We start from the raw sequence: 23,116 nt of genomic DNA, 5'->3' as shown, positions 1-23,116 counted from the left end.
AGAACAAAAAAACAAACAATTATATTAAATTTCGTCGATCATTAACAATGATGCTAATTCTTTAACACACATATTTTAATTTTAGTTGAATATTACTTATTATTTGTGAGCGGAAGATCTTTCCATCGATGTTGTAGTGCTCTGCTAGTATGGTCTGAAGGGAGCGGTTGACAACAGAGCGAAACAAACCTCATCAACTCGTTTTCTGTACATTTAAAACAACAACTAAAATTTACAATCATGGAATTGTGTGAGATACTGTACAACAAGGCGGAATACATTGAAACGGTAATCTTCTGTAGCCAAGCTTCTATTCGGTTGTTTATTTGACTAGATAACGTTAACGATTAGCAAGTTAGCTAGCTAACTAGTGTTTTAGCTCATTGAATTTACACTGAGTATACCAAACATTATAAACACCTTCCTAATATGGAGTTGGACCTCTTGTTGCCCTCATAAAATCCTCAGTTCGTCAGGGGAATGGACTACAAGGTGTCGAAAGCGTTCCACAGGGATGCTGGCCCATGTTGACCCCAATGCTTCCCCACAGTTGTGTCAAGTTGGCTGGATGTCCTTTTGGTTGTGGACCATTCTTGATACACACGGGGAAACTGTTGAGCGTGAAAAACCCAGCAACGTTGCAGTTCTTGACACAAACCGGTGCGCCTGGCACCTACTACCAAACCCCGTTCAAAGGCACTTCAATATTTTTGTCTTGCCCATTCACCCTCTGAATGGCACACAATCCATGTCTCAAATCCTTCTTTAACCTGTCTCCTCCCCTTCATCTACACTGATTGAAGTGGATTTAACAAGTGACATCAATAAGGGATCGTAGCTTTCACCTGGATTCACCTGGTCAGTCTACCTCATGGAAAGAGCAGGTGTTCTTAATGTTTTGTATATTCAGTGTATATACAGTGCACAGTCAATGCACTGAACGATCATTGCTAGCTAGGTCACTTAGCCAGCTAGCTAGGTCACTTAGCCAGCTAGCTAGGTCACTTAGCCAGCTAGCTAGGTCATTAAGCCAGCTAGCTAGGTCACTTAGCCAGCTAGCTAGGCCACTTAGCCAGCTAGCTAGGTCACTTAAATAGCTTGCTAGGCCACTTAGCCATCTAGCTAGGTCACTTAACCAGCTAGCTAGGTCACTTAGCCAGCTAGCTAGGTCATTTAGCCAGCTAGCTAGGTCACTTAGCCAGCTAGCTAGGCCACTTAGCCAGCTAGCTAGGTCACTTAAATAGCTTGCTAGGCCACTTAGCCATCTAGCTAGGTCACTTAGCCAGCTAGCTAGGTCACTTAGCCAGCTAGCTAGGTCACTTAGACAGCTTGCTAGGCCACTTAACCAGCTAGCTAGGTCACTTAGCCAGCTAGCTAGGTCACTTAGCAAGCTAGCTAGGCCACTTAGCCATCTAGCTAGGTCACTTAGCCAGCTAGCTAGGTCACTTAGCCAGCTAGCTAGGCCACTTAGACAGCTTGCTGGGCCACTTAGCCATCTAGCTAGGTCACTTAGCCAGCTAGCTAGGTCACTTAGCCAGCTAGCTAGGCCACTTAGCCATCTAGCTGGGTCACTTAGCCAGCTAGCTGGGTCACTTAGCCAGCTAGCTAGGTCACTTAGCCAGCTAGCTAGGCCACTTAGCCAGCTAGCTAGGTCACTTAGCCAGCTAGCTAGCCAGCTGAATTGCAGTTAGACCATTTCTTGACAAGGCACCGATTACAGTTAGCATCAGTCGTTGGTCTTGTAAACCTGTAGCTAAGTCAGCACCGTTTATACCAACTGATCAGCGTGTCCACTGTCCCTCTCAGGCGTCTGGTAACAAAGTGAGCAGGCAGTCGGTGCTGTGCGGCAGTCAGAACATCGTCCTCAACGGCAAGGTAAGTAACAACAAGCTATACCGGTATTACACCATGAGATGGGGCCAGTTGGTGTTATATTCATTACGTTCATTATACAGGTATTACACCATGAGATGGGCCAGTTGGTGTTATATTCATTACGTTCATTATACAGGTATTACACCATGAGATGGGGCCAGTTGGTGCTATATTCATTACGTTAACTATACAGGTATTACACCATGAGATGGGCCAGTTGGTGCTATATTCATTACGTTCACTATACAGGTATTACACCATGAGATGGGGCCAGTTGGTGCTATATTCATTACGTTCACTATACAGGTATTACACCATGAGATGGGGCCAGTTGGTGCTATATTCATTACGTTAACTATACCGGTATTACACCATGAGATGGGCCAGTTGGTGCTATATTCATTACGTTCACTATACAGGTATTACACCATGAGATGGGGCCAGTTGGTGCTATATTCATTATGTTCACTATGCAGGTATTACACCATGAGATGGGGCCAGTTGGTGCTATATTCATTACGTTCACTATACCGGTATTACACCATGAGATGGGGCCAGTTGGTGCTATATTCATTACGTTCACTATACCGGTATTACACCATGAGATGGGGCCAGTTGGTCCTATATTCATTACGTTCACTATACAGGTATTACACCATGAGATGGGGCCAGTTGGTGCTATATTCATTATGTTCACTATGCAGGTATTACACCATGAGATGGGGCCAGTTGGTGCTATATTCATTACGTTCACTATACAGGTATTACACCATGAGATGGGGCCAGTTGGTGCTATATTCATTACGTTCACTATACAGGTATTACACCATGAGATGGGCCAGTTGGTGCTATATTCATTATGTTCACTATGCAGGTATTACACCATGAGATGGGGCCAGTTGGTGCTATATTCATTATGTTCACTATGCAGGTATTACACCATGAGATGGGGCCAGTTGGTGCTATATTCATTACGTTCACTATACCGGTATTACACCATGAGATGGGGCCAGTTGGTGCTATATTCATTACGTTCACTATACCGGTATTACTCCATGAGATGGGGCCAGTTGGTGTTATATTCATTACGTTCACTATACCGGTATTACACCATGAGATGGGCCAGTTGGTGCTATATTCATTACGTTCACTATACAGGTATTACACCATGAGATGGGGCCAGTTGGTGGTATATTCATTATGTTCACTATACCGGTATTACACCATGAGATGGGCCAGTTGGTGCTATATTCATTACGTTCACTATGCAGGTATTACACCATGAGATGGGCCAGTTGGTGCTATATTCATTACGTTCACTATACAGGTATTACACCATGAGATGGGGCCAGTTGGTGGTATATTCATTATGTTCACTATACCGGTATTACACCATGAGATGGGGCCAGTTGGTGGTATATTCATTATGTTCACTATACCGGTATTACACCATGAGATGGGCCAGTTGGTGGTATATTCATTATGTTCACTATACCGGTATTACACCATGAGATGGGGCCAGTTGGTGGTATATTCATTATGTTCACTATACCGGTATTACACCATGAGATGGGCCAGTTGGTGCTATATTCATTACGTTCACTATACAGGTATTACACCATGAGATGGGGCCAGTTGGTGGTATATTCATTATGTTCACTATACCGGTATTACACCATGAGATGGGCCAGTTGGTGCTATATTCATTACGTTCACTATGCAGGTATTACACCATGAGATGGGCCAGTTGGTGATATATTCATTATGTTCACTATACAGGTATTACACCATGAGATGGGGCCAGTTGGTGCTATATTCATTACGTTCACTATACCGGTATTACACCATGAGATGGGGCCAGTTGGTGATATATTCATTACGTTCACTATACAGGTATTACACCATGAGATGGGGCCAGTTGGTGATATATTCATTACGTTCACTATACAGGTATTACACCATGAGATGGGCCAGTTGGTGCTATAGTCATTATGTTCACTATACAGGTATTACACCATGAGATGGGCCAGTTGGTGCTATATTCATTACGTTCACTATACCGGTATTACACCATGAGATGGGGCAGTTGGTGGTATATTCATTATGTTCACTATGCAGGTATTACACCATGAGATGGGGCCAGTTGGTGCTATATTCATTATGTTCACTATACAGGTATTACACCATGAGATGGGCCAGTTGGTGCTATATTCATTACGTTCACTATACAGGTATTACACCATGAGATGGGGCCAGTTGGTGCTATATTCATTATGTTCACTATACCGGTATTACACCATGAGATGGGCCAGTTGGTGCTATATTCATTACGTTCACTATACAGGTATTACACCATGAGATGGGGCCAGTTGGTGCTATATTCATTACGTTCACTATACCGGTATTACACCATGAGATGGGCCAGTTGGTGCTATATTCATTATGTTCACTATACAGGTATTACACCATGAGATGGGCCAGTTGGTGCTATATTCATTACGTTCACTATACAGGTATTACACCATGAGATGGGCCAGTTGGTGCTATATTCATTACGTTCACTATACCGGTATTACACCATGAGATGGGCCAGTTGGTGCTATATTCATTACGTTCACTATACCGGTATTACACCATGAGATGGGGCCAGTTGGTGCTATATTCATTATGTTCACTATACCGGTATTACACCATGAGATGGGCCAGTTGGTGCTATATTCATTATGTTCACTATACCGGTATTACACCATGAGATGGGGCCAGTTGGTGCTATATTAATTACGTTCACTATACCGGTATTACACCATGAGATGGGCCAGTTGGTGCTATATTCATTACGTTCACTATACCGGTATTACACCATGAGATGGGGCCAGTTGGTGCTATATTCATTACGTTCACTATACCGGTATTACACCATGAGATGGGCCAGTTGGTGCTATATTCATTATGTTCACTATACAGGTATTACACCATGAGATGGGCCAGTTGGTGCTATATTCATTATGTTCACTATACCGGTATTACACCATGAGATGGGGCCAGTTGGTGCTATATTCATTACGTTCACTATACCGGTATTACACCATGAGATGGGCCAGTTGGTGCTATATTCATTACGTTCACTATACCGGTATTACACCATGAGATGGGGCCAGTTGGTGCTATATTCATTACGTTCACTATACAGGTATTACACCATGAGATGGGCCAGTTGGTGCTATATTCATTACGTTCACTATACCGGTATTACACCATGAGATGTGGCCAGTTGGTGCTATATTCATTACGTTCACTATACAGGTATTACACCATGAGATGGGCCAGTTGGTGGTATATTCATTACGTTCACTATACCGGTATTACACCATGAGATGGGGCCAGTTGGTGGTATATTCATTACGTTCACTATACAGGTATTACACCATGAGATGGGCCAGTTGGTGCTATATTCATTACGTTCACTATACAGGTATTACACCATGAGATGGGGCCAGTTGGTGATATATTCATTATGTTCACTATACAGGTATAAACCATGAGATGGGGCCAGTTGGTGCTATATTCATTACGTTCACTATACAGGTATTACACCATGAGATGGGGCCAGTTGGTGCTATATTCATTACGTTCACTATACAGGTATAAACCATGATTTTCCCTCCCTGTCTGTCTGTCTCCCTCCCTGTCTGTCTACCTCCCTGTCTGTCTACCTCCCTGTCTGTCTACCTCCCTGTCTGTCTCCCTCCCTCCCTGTTTACCTCCCTGTCTGTCTCCCTGTCTGTCTGTCTCCCTCCCTGTCTGTCTACCTCCCTGTCTGTCTACCTCCCTGTCTGTCTCCCTCCCTGTCTGTCTCCCTCCCTGTCTATCTCCCTCCCTCTCTGTGTCACCCTGCTTCCCTGTCTGTCGCCCTCCCTGTCTGTCTCCCTCCCTGTCTGTCTCCCTCCCTGTCTGTCTCCCTCCCTGTCTGTCTGTCTCCCTCACTGTCTGTCTCCCTCCCTCCCTGTCTGTCTCCCTCACTGTCTGTCTCCCTCCCTGTTTATCTACCTCCCTGTTTATCTCCCTCCCTGTCTATATCCCTCCCTGTCTTGTCTGCCTCCCTGTCTGTCTCCCTCTCTGTCTCCCGCCCTCCCTGTCTGTCTGCCTCCCTGTCTGTCTCTCTGCCTGTCTGTCTGTCTGTCTCCCTTCCTCTGTTCGTCCCTGTCTTTTCCAGACGATAGTAATGAATGACTGTATAATCCGTGGAGACCTGGCCAATGTCAGGGTGGGGAGGCACTGTGTTGTGAAGAGCCGGAGTGTCATTCGACCGCCGTTCAAAAAATTCAGCAAAGGGTGAGTGAGTTCTGCTCAACTTCTTCTAGACCAGGGGACTCCTCTTCTAGACCAGGGGTCTCCTCTTCTAGACCAGGGGTCTCCTCTTCTAGACCAGGGGTCTCCTTTTCTAGACCAGGGGTCTCCTCTTCTAGACCAGGGGTCTCCTCTCCTAGACCAGGGGTCTCCTCTTCTAGACCAGGGGTCTCATCTTCTAGACCAGGGGTCTCCTCTTCTAGACCAGGAGTCTCCTCTTCTAGACCAGGGGTCTCCTCTTCTAGACCAGGGGTCTCCTCTTCTAGACCAGGGGTCTCCTTTTCTAGACCAGGGGTCTCCTCTTCTAGACCAGGGGTCTCCTCTTCTAGACCAGGGGTCTCCTCTTCTAGACCAGGGGTCTCCTTTTCTAGACCAGGGGTCTCCTCTTCTAGACCAGGGGTCTCCTCTCCTAGACCAGGGGTCTCCTCTTCTAGACCAGGGGTCTCCTCTTCTAGACCAGGGGTCTCCTCTTCTAGACCAGGAGTCTCCTCTTCTAGACCAGGGGTCTCCTCTTCTAGTTCAGGGGTGTCCTCTTCTAGACCAGGGGTCTCCTCTTCTAGACCAGGGGTCTCCAACCTTTTCTAGACCAGGGGTCTCCAACCTTTTCTAGACCAGGGATCTCCAACCTTTTCTAGACCAGGGGTCTCCAACCTTTTCTAGATCAGGAGTCTCCTCTTCTAGACCAGGGGTCTCCAACCTTTTCTAGACCAGGGGTCTCCAACCTTTTCTAGACCAGGGGTCTCCTCTTCTAGACCAGGGGTCTCCTTTTCTAGACCAGGGGTCTCCAACCTTTTCTAGACCAGGGGTCTCCTCTTCTAGACCAGGGGTCTCCAACCTTTTCTAGACCAGGAGTCTCCTCTTCTAGACCAGGGGTCTCCTCTTCTAGACCAGGGGTCTCCAACCTTTTCTAGACCAGGGGTCTCCTCTTCTAGACCAGGGGTCTCCTCTTCTAGACCAGGGGTCTCCTTTTCTAGACCAGGAGTCTCCTCTTCTAGACCAGGGGTCTCCTCTTCTAGACCAGGGGTCTCCTCTTCTAGACCAGGGGTCTCCTCTTCTAGACCAGGGGTCTCCAACCTTTTCTAGACTAGGGGTCTCCAACCTTTTCTAGATCAGGAGTCTCCTCTTCTAGACCAGGGGTCTCCAACCTTTTCTAGATCAGGAGTCGTCTGCTAAATGACTTAAATGTAATGTAAATGTAGACCAGGGGTCTCCAACCTCTTCTAGACCAGGGGTCTCCTCTTCTAGACCAGGGGTCTCCAACCTTTTCTAGACCAGGAGTCTCCTCTTCTAGACCAGGGGTCTCCTCTTCTAGACCAGGGGTCTCCAACCTTTTCTAGACCAGGGCTCTCCTCTTCTAGACCAGGGCTCTCCTCTTCTAGACCAGGGGTCTCCAACCTTTTCTAGACTAGGGGTCTCCTCTTCTAGACCAGGGGTCTCCAACCTTTTCTAGACCAGGGGTCTCCTCTTCTAGACCAGGGGTCTCCTTTTCTAGACCAGGGGTCTCCTCTTCTAGACCAGGGGTCTCCAACCTTTTCTAGACCAGGGGTCTCCAACCTTTTCTAGACTAGGGGTCTCCTCTTCTAGACCAGGGGTCTCCAACCTTTTCTAGACCAGGGGTCTCCTTTTCTAGACCAGGGGTCTCCTTTTCTAGACCAGGGGTCTCCTCTTCTAGACCAGGGGTCTCCTCTTCTAGACCAGGGGTCTCCTCTTCTAGACCAGGGGTCTCCAACCTCTTCTAGACCAGGGGTCTCCTCTTCTAGACCAGGGGTCTCCTCTCCTAGACCAGGGGTCTCCTCTTCTAGACCAGGGGTCTCCAACCTTTTCTAGACCAGGGGTCTCCAACCTTTTCTAGACCAGGGGTCTCCTCTTCTAGACCAGGGGTCTCCTCTTCTAGACCAGGGGTCTCCAACCTTTTCTAGACCAGGGGTCTCCTCTTCTAGACCAGGGGTCTCCAACCTTTTCTAGACCAGGGGTCTCCAACCTTTTCTAGACCAGGGGTCTCCTCTTCTAGACCAGGGGTCTCCAACCTTTTCTAGACTAGGGGTCTCCTCTTCTAGACCAGGGGTCTCCTCTTCTAGACCAGGGGTCTCCAACCTCTTCTAGACCAGGGGTCTCCTCTTCTAGACCAGGGGTCTCCTCTTCTAGACCAGGGGTCTCCAACCTTTTCTAGACCAGGGGTCTCCTCTTCTAGACCAGGGGTCTCCTCTTCTAGACCAGGGGTCTCCAACCTTTTCTAGACCAGGGGTCTCCTCTTCTAGACCAGGGGTCTCCAACCTTTTCTAGACCAGGGGTCTCCTCTTCTAGACCAGGGGTCTCCTCTTCTAGACCAGGGGTCTCCAACCTTTTCTAGAATGAGCTACTTTAAAAAATGAAACATGTCGCGAGCGACAATTCTTTTTTTATTTTCTAGCTTTCAAATAGCAACATTGTTCTGTTCTCTTCTACCCGGCAACAACTCTTCCCAGGGTCCTCGGTGAACAAGAGATGTGTTTTCTGTCAATATAACTGGTCAAATAATGGTTAATAAACAGTATCTGGTACGATAGTCCACATAATATTCTCTTTTTCTCTTTTCCCCAATTCTATTTTCTGTTGTATTTTTCGTGATTTTAGCATTTTTTTCTGTTTGAAGAAACAGCAACAACAAAACCCCCAAATCCCCTGAGTCCATGTCGATGCTTAAATCACATCATGATGTATTTGTGTATGTTCACATTCAACATCCAGTGTAGCAGGTCTCTGTGGTCTGACCTCTGACCCCTTGTCCTCTGCCCGCCCCCTCCTCCTCCAGAGTGGCCTTCTTCCCGCTGCACATCGGAGACCATGTGTTCATAGAGGAGGACTGTGTGGTGAACGCTGCTCAGATCGGATCTTACGTACACATCGGGAAGAACTGTGTCATCGTGAGTTACACACACACACAGACACACACACACACACACACACACACACACACACACACACACACACACACACACACACACACACACACACACAGTTACACAGAGTCACACAGTTACACACACTGAGTCACAGACAGTCACACACAGAGTCACACACACAGTTACACACACACACAGTCACACACAGAGTTACACACACAGTCACACACACACAGAGTTACACACACACACTGGCTGAGGGAACGTTCAGGTCCTAAATCTGGGCCATGTGATGCTTGGAACGACAACATTTCACTGGCTAGCGGGCTAGTTGGGTCCATGTTCTACTAGTCTGGTCTGAACAGTACTAGTCTCTGTCTAGTTGGGTCCATGTTCTACTAGCCTGGTCTGAACAGTGCTAGTCTCTGTCTAGTTGGGTCCATGTTCTACTAGTCTGGTCTGAACAGTACTAGTCTCTGTCTAGTTGGGTTCCATGTTCTACTAGCCTGGTCTGAACAGTGCTAGCCTCTGGCTAGTTGGGTCCATGTTCTACTAGTCTCGTCTGAACAGTCCTAGTCTCTGGCTAGTTGGGTCCATGTTCTACTAGTCTGGTCTGAACAGTCCTAGTCTCTGTCTAGAAGGCTAGTTGGGTCCATGTTCTACTAGCCTGGTCTGAACAGTGCTAGTCTCTGGCTAGCGGGGTCCATGTTCTACTAGCCTGGTCTGAACAGTCCTAGTCTCTGGCTAGAAGGCTAGTTGGGTCCATGTTCTACTAGCCTGGTCTGAACAGTACTAGTCTCTGGCTAGCGGGCTAGTTGGGTCCATGTTCTACTAGCCTGGTCTGAACAGTCCTAGCCTCTGGCTAGCGGGCTAGTTGGGTCCATGTTCTACTAGCCTGGTCTGAACAGTGCTAGCCTCTGGCTAGCGGGCTAGTTGGGTCCATGTTCTACTAGCCTGGTCTGAACAGTGCTAGTCTCTGGCTAGCGGGCTAGTTGGGTCCATGTTCTACTAGCCTGGTCTGAACAGTCCTAGTCTCTGGCTAGTTGGGTCCATGTTCTACTAGCCTGGTCTGAACAGTGCTAGTCTCTGGCTAGCGGGGTCCATGTTCTACTAGTCTGGTCTGAACAGTACTAGTCTCTGTCTAGTTGGGGTCCATGTTCTACTAGTCTGGTCTGAACAGTACTAGTCTCTGTCTAGTTGGGGTCCATGTTCTACTAGCCTGGTCTGAACAGTACTAGTCTCTGTCTAGTTGGGGTCCATGTTCTACTAGTCTGGTCTGAACAGTACTAGTCTCTGTCTAGATGGGTCCATGTTCTACTAGTCTGGTTTGAACAGTGCTAGTCTCTGTCTAGTTGGGGTCCATGTTCTACTAGCCTGGTCTGAACAGTACTAGTCTCTGGCTAGCGGGGTCCATGTTCTACTAGTCTGGTCTGAACAGTACTAGTCTCTGTCTAGTTGGGTCCATGTTCTACTAGTCTGGTCTGAACAGTCCTAGTCTCTGGCTAGTTGGGTCCATGTTCTACTAGCCTGGTCTGAACAGTGCTAGTCTCTGGCTAGCGGGGTCCATGTTCTACTAGTCTGGTCTGAACAGTACTAGTCTCTGTCTAGTTGGGGTCCATGTTCTACTAGTCTGGTCTGAACAGTACTAGTCTCTGTCTAGTTGGGGTCCATGTTCTACTAGTCTGGTTTGAACAGTACTAGTCTCTGTCTAGTTGGGTCCATGTTCTACTAGCCTGGTCTGAACAGTGCTAGTCTCTGTCTAGTTGGGTCCATGTTCTACTAGTCTGGTCTGAACAGTACTAGTCTCTGTCTAGTTGGGGTCCATGTTCTACTAGCCTGGTCTGAACAGTACTAGTCTCTGGCTAGTTGGGTCCATGTTCTACTAGCCTGGTCTGAACAGTGCTAGCCTCTGGCTAGTTGGGTCCATGTTCTACTAGTCTCGTCTGAACAGTCCTAGTCTCTGGCTAGTTGGGTCCATGTTCTACTAGTCTGGTCTGAACAGTCCTAGTCTCTGGCTAGTTGGGTCCATGTTCTACTAGCCTGGTCTGAACAGTGCTAGTCTCTGGCTAGCGGGGTCCATGTTCTACTAGTCTGGTCTGAACAGTACTAGTCTCTGGCTAGAAGGCTAGTTGGGTCCATGTTCTACTAGCCTGGTCTGAACAGTGCTAGTCTCTGGCTAGCGGGGTCCATGTTCTACTAGCCTGGTCTGAACAGTCCTAGTCTCTGGCTAGAAGGCTAGTTGGGTCCATGTTCTACTAGCCTGGTCTGAACAGTACTAGTCTCTGGCTAGCGGGCTAGTTGGGTCCATGTTCTACTAGCCTGGTCTGAACAGTCCTAGCCTCTGGCTAGCGGGCTAGTTGGGTCCATGTTCTACTAGCCTGGTCTGAACAGTGCTAGCCTCTGGCTAGCGGGCTAGTTGGGTCCATGTTCTACTAGCCTGGTCTGAACAGTGCTAGTCTCTGGCTAGCGGGCTAGTTGGGTCCATGTTCTACTAGCCTGGTCTGAACAGTCCTAGTCTCTGGCTAGTTGGGTCCATGTTCTACTAGCCTGGTCTGAACAGTGCTAGTCTCTGGCTAGCGGGGTCCATGTTCTACTAGTCTGGTCTGAACAGTACTAGTCTCTGTCTAGTTGGGGTCCATGTTCTACTAGTCTGGTCTGAACAGTACTAGTCTCTGTCTAGTTGGGGTCCATGTTCTACTAGTCTGGTCTGAACAGTACTAGTCTCTGTCTAGTTGGGGTCCATGTTCTACTAGTCTGGTCTGAACAGTACTAGTCTCTGTCTAGTTGGGGTCCATGTTCTACTAGTCTGGTTTGAACAGTACTAGTCTCTGTCTAGTTGGGGTCCATGTTCTACTAGCCTGGTCTGAACAGTGCTAGTCTCTGGCTAGCGGGGTCCATGTTCTACTAGTCTGGTCTGAACAGTACTAGTCTCTGTCTAGTTGGGGTCCATGTTCTACTAGTCTGAACAGTGCTAGTCTCTGGCTAGCGGGGTCCATGTTCTACTAGCCTGGTCTGAACAGTCCTAGTCTCTGGCTAGTTTGGTCCATGTTCTACTAGCCTGGTCTGAACAGTGCTAGTCTCTGGCTAGCGGGGTCCATGTTCTACTAGTCTGGTCTGAACAGTACTAGTCTCTGTCTAGTTGGGGTCCATGTTCTACTAGTCTGGTTTGAACAGTACTAGTCTCTGTCTAGTTGGGGTCCATGTTCTACTAGCCTGGTCTGAACAGTACTAGTCTCTGTCTAGTTGGGGTCCATGTTCTACTAGTCTGGTCTGAACAGTACTAGTCTCTGTCTAGTTGGGGTCCATGTTCTACTAGTCTGGTCCGAACAGTACTAGTCTCTGTGTAGTTGGGGTCCATGTTCTACTAGTCTGGTCTGAACAGTACTAGTCTCTGTCTAGTTGGGGTCCATGTTCTACTAGTCTGGTCTGAACAGTACTAGTCTCTGTCTAGTTGGGGTCCATGTTCTACTAGCCTGGTCTGAACAGTACTAGTCTCTGTCTAGTTGGGGTCCATGTTCTACTAGTCTGGTTTGAACAGTACTAGTCTCTGTCTAGTTGGGGTCCATGTTCTACTAGTCTGGTCTGAACAGTACTAGTCTCTGTCTAGTTGGGTCCATGTTCTACTAGCCTGGTCTGAACAGTACTAGTCTCTGTCTAGTTGGGGTTCATGTTCTACTAGTCTGGTCTGAACAGTACTAGTCTCTGTCTAGTTGGGGTCCATGTTCTACTAGTCTGGTCTGAACAGTACTAGTCTCTGTCTAGTTGGGTCCATGTTCTACTAGCCTGGTCTGAACAGTACTAGTCTCTGTCTAGTTGGGGTCCATGTTCTACTAGTCTGGTCTGAACAGTACTAGTCTCTGTCTAGTTGGGGTCCATGTTCTACTAGTCTGGTCTGAACAGTACTAGTCTCTGTCTAGTTGGGGTTCATGTTCTACTAGCCTGGTCTGAACAGTTCTAGTCTCTGGCTAGCTTCATTAGATTCCCTGTTACAGGGTAATACATGAGTGTATTCATTACAGGGTAGTCACATGATGGTAGTTTGTTTCATCACATGACGGTGGTGTTCTGTAGAGGTTCTGTTGTGATGTCACAATGGGGGTAGTGTGTTCTGTTCCCATAGAGATCCTATGAAATGTCTTTACTGTGATTCTATGGTTGTCCCCATAGAGATCCTATGAAATAGAATCCTGTGCCTGGTTGTTAACCCTGTGTCTGGTTGTTAACCCTGTGTCTGGTTGTTAATGCTGTGCCTGGTTGTTAACCCTGTGCCTGGTTGTTAACGCTGTGTCTGGTTGTTAACGCTGTGCCTGGTGGTTAACGCTGTGCCTGGTTGTTAACGCTGTGTCTGGTTGTTAACGCTGTGCCTGGTTGTTAACGCTGTGCCTGGTTGTTAACGCTGTGCCTGGTTGTTAACGCTGTGTCTGGTTGTTAACGCTGTGCCTGGTGGTTAACGCTGTGCCTGGTGGTTAACGCTGTGCCTGGTGGTTAACGCTGTGTCTGGTTGTTAACGCTGTGCCTGGTGGTTAACGCTGTGCCTGGTTGTTAACGCTGTGTCTGGTTGTTAACGCTGTGCCTGGTTGTTAACGCTGTGCCTGGTTGTTAACGCTGTGCCTGGTTGTTAACGCTGTGCCTGGTGGTTAACGCTGTGCCTGGTTGTTAATGCTGTGCCTGGTTGTTAACGCTGTGCCTGGTTGTTAACGCTGTGCCTGGTGGTTAACGCTGTGTCTGGTTGTTAACGCTGTGCCTGGTTGTTAACGCTGTGCCTGGTGGTTAACGCTGTGCCTGGTTGTTAACGCTGTGCCCGGTTGTTAACGCTGTGTGTGTGTGTGTGTGTGTGTGTGTGTGTGTGTGTGTGTGTGTGTGTGTGTGTGTGTGTGTGTGTGTGTGTGTGTGTGTGTGTGTGTGTGTGTGTGTGTGTGTGTGTTCCAGGGCCGGCGGTGTGTGTTGAAGGATTGCTGTAAGATCCTAGACAACACAGTTCTTCCTCCTGAGACCGTGGTTCCTCCCTTCACCGTGTTCTCAGGATGCCCAGGTCAGAACAAACCTCCTCCTCTTCCTCCCGCCTCTCTCATACCCCCCTCTTCCTCCTCCTCATCTTCCTCCTCATCTCTCTCTCTCCTACCCCCTCCTCCTCATCTTCCTCCTCATCTCTCTCTCTCTGTCTCTCTCTCTCTCTGTCTTTCTCTCTCTCTCTCTCTCTCTCTCTCTCTCTCTCTCTCTCTCTCTGTCTCTCTCTCTCTCTCTCTCTCTCTCTCTCTCTCCTACCCCCCTCTTCCTCCTCCTTCCCCATACTCCTATTCGATGACATCACTGTTTTGGTACATGTTGAAGCTGGTAAGATGCTGGAGATGCTGAATGAGTCTGAAAAGTGATGGAATTGCTTTTAACTCTTTCAAACTGTTGTCTCTTCCCCCCTCCCCCCTCCTCTTCCTCCTCTTCTCTCTCTCTCAGGTCTGTTTTCAGGAGAGCTTCCAGAATGTACCCAGGACCTGATGATTGATGTGACCAAGAGTTACTACCAGAAATTCCTCTCTCTCAGCCAGATATAAACCCCTTTACCTACCCTACACTACCCTATCCAGATATACCCCCTACCCTACCTTAACCTACCCTACACTGCTCTACCCTACTCTACACGACCCTAGCCTCCACTTCCCAGTCGAGGGCCGTGTCTCAACATTGTAGACCTTAACCTACCCTCATGAAACACCCATTATCCTGATTCAGAGTTGGTTTGAACTGCAGCCCGGTGGAAGTGAGAGGTCTGTCTGTATGTATTGTCGTGCTGTTCATTATTGTCGTCTCTTCATTCCTTATCGACTGAGGCCCTCGATGGGGGGGGGGGGGTCGACTGAGGCCCCTGGGGGGGGGGAGGTCGACTGAGGCCCTCGATGGGGGGGGGTCGACTGAGGCCCTCGGGGGGATTCAATCTGATTGCGACGTTGTCAACAGTGCACCTTGTTTTAAAGATGTTACGTGTTTGACGGAAGATCACATTTTAAGGTAAAACGATGCGTTGGAAATCACCCTTGACGACGTGCAATCAGATTACCCCCCCCGTACCCCCGTAGCCCCCCCCCCCCTAGATTGACACAGCGCCCCCCCCCCCCCCTCCCCCAGCACTGCACTTGTTGTAGTTGATACTAATAAATACATGTTTAAACCAGTGTGTCTGTCTGTTACAAAACACATCAGTAACTGGTCTGGGGGGGCTTGAATTCATACTGTATTATATCTCTGGCTTTGAGAAGGAACGGTTTCATTCTGATTAGTCGGACTCAGTTGCAAAAAAATAAAAAAACATATTAAATATTAAGCACATGTTGCTCTCTGGCGCCATCCTGTGGGGACTGCTGAGAACACAGTCAATATTAAAGACATGTTGCTCTCTGGCGCCATCCTGTGGGGACCGCTGAGAACACAGTCAATATTAAAGACATGTTCCTCTGGCGCCATCCTGTGGGGACTGCTGAGAACACAGTCAATATTAAAGACATGTTCCTCTGGCGCCATCCTGTGGGGACTGCTGAGAACACAGTCAATATTAAAGACATGTTCCTCTGGCGCCATCCTGTGGGGACTGCTGAGAACACAGTCAATATTAAAGACATGTTGCCTCTGGCGCCATCCTGTGGGGACTGCTGAGAACACAGTCAATATTAAAGACATGTTCCTCTGGCGCCATCCTGTGGGGACTGCTGAGAACACAGTCAATATTAAAGACATGTTCCTCTGGCGCCATCCTGTGGGGACTGCTGAGAACACAGTCAATATTAAAGACATGTTGCCTCTGGCGCCATCCTGTGGGGACTGCTGAGAACACAGTCAATATTAAAGACATGTTCCTCTGGCGCCATCCTGTGGGGACTGCTGAGAACACAGTCAATATTAAAGACATGTTCCTCTGGCGCCATCCTGTGGGGACTGCTGAGAACACAGTCAATATTAAAGACATGTTGCCTCTGGCGCCATCCTGTGGGGACTGCTGAGAACACAGTCAATATTAAAGACATGTTCCTCTGGCGCCATCCTGTGGGGACTGCTGAGAACACAGTCAATATTAAAGACATGTTGCTCTCTGGCGCCATCCTGTGGGGACTGCTGAGAACACAGTCAATATTAAAGACATGTTCCTCTGGCGCCATCCTGTGGGGACTGCTGAGAACACAGTCAATATTAAAGACATGTTCCTCTGGCGCCATCCTGTGGGGACTGCTGAGAACACAGTCAATATTAAAGACATGTTCCTCTGGCGCCATCCTGTGAGGACTGCTGAGAACACAGTCAATATTAAAGACATGTTGCTCTCTGGCGCCATCGGGTGGGCACTGCTGAGAACACAGTCAATAGTTATCCCACAAGGGGCTCTGTGAAGAAACACACCAGACACCTTCGGTTCAGGAATAAAAAAAAGTTTATTTTTCGATGACAGGGAACATCCTTCAGGACAATGTTGGATCATTATTTTAATCAGCAATAATACAATGTCAAAAGCAGAGTTGTATGCCAGCCTTGGAAACCCTCTCAGTTCTGGGAGCATCGGAGGGAAATTATTGCAGACAGTTAGCTTGTCTATTGACAGCTAGAAAACACACCCTCCTCCTCTCTTCCTCCTCCAGTCTCTCAAGAGTTAAAATGACAAGGTTTCTGATAGATTGAAGGTCAGGTTCCATCACAGCTTAAACGTCCTGAAGCCTGGTTCTAGAACGTCCTGAAGCCTGGTTCTACAACGTCCTGAAGCCTGGTTCTAGAACGTCCTGAAGCCTGGTTCTAGAACATCCTGAAGCCTGGTTCTAGAACGTCCTGAAGCCTGGTTCTAAAACGTCCTGAAGCCTGGTTCTAGAACATCCTGAAAGCCTGGTTCTAGAACGTCCTGAAGCATGGTTCTACAACGTCCTCAAACCTGGTTCTAGAACTTCCTGATGCCTGGTTCTAGAACATCCTGAAGCCTGGTTCTAGAACATCATGAAGCCTGGTTCTACAACGTCCTCAAACCTGGTTCTAGAACTTCCTGAAGCCTGGTTCTAGAACGTCCTGAAGCATGCTGGTGCGATTTTAAAAACACTCAGTCTCTTTATAATTAGTATTTTATCAGATAGAAGCACAGATTCACCTCCATGCCAAAGATCCATCATCACCATCATCATCATCATCATCATCACCACCATCCGTTATGTATAAAGGTTTATTAGGGTTCATTTCATACTGAGTCATAATACACATCAGATAAATAACTTGAACGGTTTTGGTAACTAGTGGATCGATCAGGTGGGAGGAGCAACGGGGAGGAAAGACAAGCGCTCAGAACCCGTCTCCATGGTTACCTCTCTGTGACAGCCTGGACAGTAGATACACACTAACCACCCAGAACCCGTCTCCATGGTTACCTCTCTGTGACAGCCTGGACAGTAGATACACACTAACCACCCAGAACCCGTCTCCATGGTTACCTCTCTGTGACAGCCTGGACAGTAGATACACACTAACCACCCAGAACCCATCTCCATGGTTACCTCTCTGTGACAGCCTGGACAGTAGATACACACTAACCACCCAGAACCCGTCTCCATGGTTACCTCTCTGTGACAGTAGATACACACTAACCACCCAGAACCCGTCTCCATGGTTACCTCTCTGTGACAGTAGATACACACTAACCACCCAGAACATTTTTTTGCATTGGACAATAATAGATCCTGTTTTAAATCAGTATTACAGTCCCGTACCGATCAAACTGAGCCCAGTACATTTAAATAGACAGTCTTACAAACATCGGAAACATCTGGAAATTTTAATTTATCAAAAAAAAATGTTTTTAAACAACATCCGGATATCTTTCTTCTCAGCAACATGCAAATAGTCCAAAAACGATTCCTCATTAAAAAAAACACACAAATATCTGAGGATTCAAATTCATCTGTCAAACTCTTCAGAATTATTATAATTATTTATTATTATTTATTATTTTCTACCAAATTGTATTGACTACTATGGAAATAGAGAAAAATCACCTGTTCTCTAAAACAATTATAAATATAAATATGATTCTATAGCTGGAGACACCTCTGACTCTAAAGTTCAGGGGTCAAACTAGTTGACCTGGAGGGGGGTCATTCAGACGGACGCCAGGTTTTTACTTCCTAGTAAACAAACGTTGTCTCATCATCCAATCAAAAGTCTCTTCTGTTCCCCCAGTGAGATCAAACAGGGTAGAATAGAAGGAGAAACAGGAAGCTCGTCTAGTGATCAATAACATGTTTATAGATCTATTTTCTGATATATAATCATAATTTACATGCATACTGCTGGTGACCCAGTAAGGGTGACATGGTACAGGGGTGGGTGGGGTTAGAGACGGAGGGCGGGGTTAGAGATGGGGGGCGGGGTTAGAGATGGAGGGTGGGGTTAGAGATGGAGGGCGGGGTTAGAGATGGAGGGTGGGGTTAGAGACGGAGGGCGGGGTTTGAGACGGAGGGCGGGATTAGAGATGGAGGGCGGGGTTAGAGACGGAGGGCGGGGTTAGAGGGGTTAGGGGTCAGGGATACAGGGGTTAGGGATACAGGGGTTAGGGATACAGGGGTTTGGGATACAGGGGTTTGGGATACAGGGGTTAGGGATACAGGGGTCAGGGATACAGGGGTTTGGGATACAGGGGTTAGGGGTCAGGGGTTAGGGATACAGGGGTCAGGGGTTAGGGATACAGGGACTAGGGATACAGGGGTTAGGGATACAGGGGTTAGGGTTAACATTAGTATAGGGTAAGGTTATAGTAAGGTGTGGTTGGGTGTTGGGGGTTCCATCTCTACAAGTGGATATGACCTGAGTACGGCTTTAGGCTGCTGGAGAGATGCATGATCCTGTCACAGCCCTGTGTCTAGCAGGTTAGGTATAAACACTGTATGTAAAACACACCAGGTGGATTACAGGTACACCTAGATGTCATGTATCTACCCAACCCTCAGACAGGGCTGACTGGTAGACTCTGTGGATAGGAGACACCCGTCAGTAAAGGGATGGTTACTGTAACTAGGAACAACACGAGTCACGTTGTGAGGGACCGTTAGGAACAGAGACATTACTGCACTTTGACGACAGGGGGTTCGTTTTGGTTGTCTGTAGATATCTACACTAACACATCTCCACCTCTCCTCTCCTCTCCACCTCCTCCTCCTCTCCTCTCCTCTCCTCTCCACCTCTCTTCTCCTCTCCTCTCCTCATCTCCTCGCCCTAGAAATAAACCTAATCTCATCCCCAGCAGAGAGCGTCAGACACAGTCAAAGCTAAACAAGTTAAGTTATGTTTAAGTTACGTTAACTCATAAAAAACACGAGTTCAAGATTACGAACAGTTTTCCTTGGTTACTGTTTGAGTAAAGTGAACTAGTTTAGCTAACAGAGAACAGAGTTCAGATGAGGCATCCTCTTCTACTTTATAAAAACATCCATTCACAGGAGGACGACGGGAACAAAACAAACATTATAGACAGGAGGATGACGGGAACAAAACAAACATTATAGACAGGAGGATGACGGGAACAAAACAAACATTATAGACAGGAGGATGACGGAACAAAACAAACATTATAGACAGGAGGATGACGGAACAAAACAAACATTATAGACAGGAGGATGACGGGAACAAAACAAACATTATAGACAGGAGGATGACGGAACAAAACAAACATTATAGACAGGAGGATGACGGAACAAAACAAACATTATAGACAGGAGGATGACGGGAACAAAACAAACATTATAGACAGGAGGATGACGGGAACAAAACAAACATTATAGACAGGAGGACGACGGAACAAAACAAACATTATAGACAGGAGGATGACGGAACAAAACAAACATTATAGACAGGAGGATGACGGAACAGAACAAACATTATAGACAGGAGGATGACGGAACAAAACAAACATTATAGACAGGAGGATGACGGAACAAAACAAACATTATAGACAGGAGGATGACAGAACAAAACAAACATTATAGACAGGAGGATGACGGAACAAAACAAACATTATAGACAGGAGGATGACGGGAACAAAACAAACATTATAGACAGGAGGATGACGGGAACAAAACAAACATTATAGACAGGAGGATGACGGAACAAAACAAACATTATAGACAGGAGGATGACGGAACAAAACAAACATTATAGACAGGAGGATGACGGGAACAAAACAAACATTATAGACAGGAGGATGACGGGAACAAAACAAACATTATAGACAGGAGGATGACGGAACAAAACAAACATTATAGACGGGAGGATGACGGAACAAAACAAACATTATAGACAGGAGGATGACGGAACAAAACAAACATTATAGACAGGAGGATGACGGAACAAAACAAACATTATAGATCTCTAGAAAAAAATGTGGTGCATTGATGCATAGAGTTATTTTATCATCTCAGCAATGAAATATTTTCTGTATATACAACGTGAGATACACAGAACACACACTGCTCTGCTGTCTGTCTGTCTCTTATACCTGTCTGTCTGTCTGTTATACCTGTCTGTCTGTTATACCTATCTGTCTGTCTGTCATACCTGTCTGTCTGTCTGTTATACCTGTCTGTCTGTCATACATGTCTGTCTGTTATACCTGTCTGTCATACCTGTCTGTCTGTCTGTTATACCTGTCTGTCTGTCTGTTATACCTGTCTGTCTGTCTGCAGATAAAGACATGTCCATTAACATCTATGACAGAGAGCATCTGAACACACTGATGCATAAGGGATAAAATACACACAACACACAACACACACACACGTGTCCCGGTCCACTGTCCCCTTCTGTCTGAGAGATCAATGTGATCGTGGACCAGGACAGGAAACAGGAAGTAGGAAATAGGAAGTAGAGCTCCTGTAGAGGACTTGAAGGAGCACTGTCAATCTCCCATCCTGTAAGGGTCAGAGGTCAGCCAGGCGCTGGTTCCTGATTGGCTCACGTGAGGGCAGAGTGTCATAAACGTTTGTTCCTGATTGGCTGGCTGGCTGGTGTGAGGAGTGTCAGAAATACTTTGGCTACAGATTTATGTGGCTTTAGTCCTGAACTAAATAACACTGAGTTACAACCTCTCTCTCTCTCTCTCTCTCTCTCTCTCTCTCTCTCTCTCTCTCTCTCTCTCTCTCTCTCTCTCTCTCTCTCTCTCTCTCTCTCTCTCTCTCACTCTCTCTCTCTCTCTCTCTCCCCCCCCTCTCTCTCTCCCCCATCTCTCTCTCTCTCTCTCCCCCATCTCTCTCTCCATCCAACCCGTCACTGTCCAGATCAGGCCACACCCTCTGGATCGGGTTTAGGCTTTCTGACGAATCCCTCTCCTAATACAGTACCAGGCTCTGCTCTCATTGGGCAGTTCTCCTGTTCATCGAGCTAAACCCCGCCCTGCTGTTAAAGAGCGAGGGACTTGTGGCTGGTTCATTGCTCGATAGGCCAGCGGACATGCCACTCGTGTATCTGTGCTCCGGTTGGTCGAAGGTGAACTGTGGGAGTGGTTTGTAGTCACTGTAGAGAGAGGAAGGTCTAGTGTCAGAGTTCAGGGGCTGGGTGTGTGTGGGGGATGGGGTGTGTGTGTGAGACAGGGTGTGTGTGGGGGACGGGGCGTGTGTGTGAGACAGGGTGTGTGTGGGGGACGGGGTGTGTGTGTGAGACAGGGTGTGTGTGGGGGACGGGGTGTGTGTGTGAGACAGGGTGTGTGTGGGGGATGGGGTGTGTGTGTGAGACAGGGTGTGTGTGGGGGACGGGGCGTGTGTGTGAGACAGGGTGTGTGTAGGGGACGCGGTGTGTTTGTGGGAATGAGGTAGAGTATGTGTACGGATAAGAGTGTGTGCGTGGGGCAGGCGGTGTGTGAGTGTGTGTGTCGGGGTGTGTGTTACTGCGTGAGGGAGAGTCTGTACGAGTGTGTGCGTGTCAGTCGGTGTGTGGCGATGTGTCGGCGTGTGTGTAGGTGTGAGTGTGCGTAGCGGTGTGTGTGTCGGCGTGTGTGTAGGTGTGAGTGTGCGTAGCGGTGTGTGTGTAGGTGTGAGTGTGCGTAGCGGTGTGTGTGTCGGCGTGTGTGTAGGTGTGAGTGTGCGTAGCGGTGTGTGTGTCGGCGTGTGTGTAGGTGTGAGTGTGCGTAGCGGTGTGTGTGTAGGTGTGAGTGTGCGTAGCGGTGTGTGTGTAGGTGTGTGTGTGCGTAGCGGTGTGTGTGTCGGCGTGTGTGTAGGTGTGAGTGTGCGTAGCGGTGTGTGTGTCGGCGTGTGTGTAGGTGTGAGTGTGCGTAGCGGTGTGTGTGTAGGTGTGAGTGTGCGTAGCGGTGTGTGTGTCGGTGTGAGTGTGCGTAGCGGTGTGTGTGTAGGTGTGAGTGTGCGTAGCGGTGTGTGTGTAGGTGTGTGTGCGTCAGCGACGTCGTAGGAGGGCGTTCTGCGTCTCAACAGCGGGTTGCAGTCAGCCTGCGGCTCCGATTGGCCACGGCCTGCTGGGTCACATGGGGGATGGATCGAGATGCAGGGTGGGCTCATCCTCTTCTTCCTGCGACCTCTAACCTCTGACCCCTGACCCCTGGGCCTCCTCACCCCCCTCTCTTCCCCGTCCGCCTCCCAGCCCTCGCCGAGCAGCGGATCCTCCGGAGGGGACGGGCAGATCTCGATGGAGTGTCGTCGCTGGTCGTCAGGACAACGCGGTTTATCCAGGAAGCCCTGGGTGTCGACGCTGAAGCCCTTCCTCGGGTCGTGACCTTTTAGCCCCGCCCCCAGCAGACTGATCGCACTCCCTCGGCTCCTCAGGGAGGCGTAGGGGGAGAGGGAGTCAGGGGAGGCGTAGGGGGAGAGGGAGTGACACCGCCCACTTCCGTGTCTGTCCCACCAATGGCGCGCTGAGCTGGTGATGTGCCACACCTCCTCGTCGGCGGGGTCCGAGAGGAAGGGGGGAGAGAGGGGGCGGGGGGAGAGCAGGGAGGGGGGACGGGGGGGAGGCAGGCGGAGGGACAAGGGGAGAGAGGGGAGGGTTGAGAGGGGGTC

The 23,116-nt window shown here is 48.2% G+C and overlaps 2 protein-coding genes and 1 long non-coding RNA gene across 3 annotated transcripts in view; 1 reads left to right on the top strand and 2 right to left on the bottom strand.

Annotated features, from left to right (window-relative positions):
• Nucleotides 1-21,308, bottom strand: part of LOC139569188 (uncharacterized) — a 318,710-nt gene extending 297,402 nt beyond the window's left edge. The window contains exon 1 of the long non-coding RNA XR_011673901.1: nucleotides 17,429-21,308. This is a non-coding gene — a long non-coding RNA (uncharacterized lncRNA). The remainder of the gene's footprint in view (nucleotides 1-17,428) is intronic.
• LOC139569140 (dynactin subunit 5) lies at nucleotides 134-14,935 on the top strand. The gene is made up of 6 exons (XM_071390957.1): nucleotides 134-288; nucleotides 1,807-1,875; nucleotides 6,089-6,207; nucleotides 9,014-9,125; nucleotides 14,034-14,136; nucleotides 14,556-14,935. The coding sequence occupies exons 1-6, from the start codon at nucleotides 241-243 to the stop codon at nucleotides 14,651-14,653; spliced, it is 549 nt and encodes a 182-aa protein (XP_071247058.1). The 5' UTR covers nucleotides 134-240; the 3' UTR covers nucleotides 14,654-14,935.
• Nucleotides 21,309-21,327: 19 nt separating the features above from the next.
• LOC139540059 (voltage-dependent T-type calcium channel subunit alpha-1H-like) overlaps nucleotides 21,328-23,116 on the bottom strand; it is a 178,780-nt gene continuing 176,991 nt past the window's right edge. Inside the window, exon 37 of the mRNA XM_071343603.1 lies at nucleotides 21,328-23,116. This exon is cut by the window's right edge and continues 33 nt beyond it. Coding sequence (XP_071199704.1) covers nucleotides 21,464-23,116 — 1,653 coding nt within the window. The 3' untranslated portion in view covers nucleotides 21,328-21,463.

Source organism: Salvelinus alpinus, chromosome 1 (assembly GCF_045679555.1).
Source record: "Salvelinus alpinus chromosome 1, SLU_Salpinus.1, whole genome shotgun sequence".
NCBI lineage: Eukaryota > Metazoa > Chordata > Actinopteri > Salmoniformes > Salmonidae > Salvelinus > Salvelinus alpinus.
This window is presented reverse-complemented; position numbering and strand designations above follow the sequence as displayed.

Excerpts from the sequence above, each read along its gene's own strand:
- LOC139569140 (XM_071390957.1), top strand. The coding sequence starts at position 241 with ATGGAATTGTGTGAGATACTGTACAACAAGGCGGAATACATTGAAACG. Across the intron at positions 289-1,806 it reads AGGCGGAATACATTGAAACG|GCGTCTGGTAACAAAGTGAG; the intron begins GTAATCTTCTGT and ends TGTCCCTCTCAG. Across the intron at positions 14,137-14,555 it reads CGTGTTCTCAGGATGCCCAG|GTCTGTTTTCAGGAGAGCTT; the intron begins GTCAGAACAAAC and ends TCTCTCTCTCAG.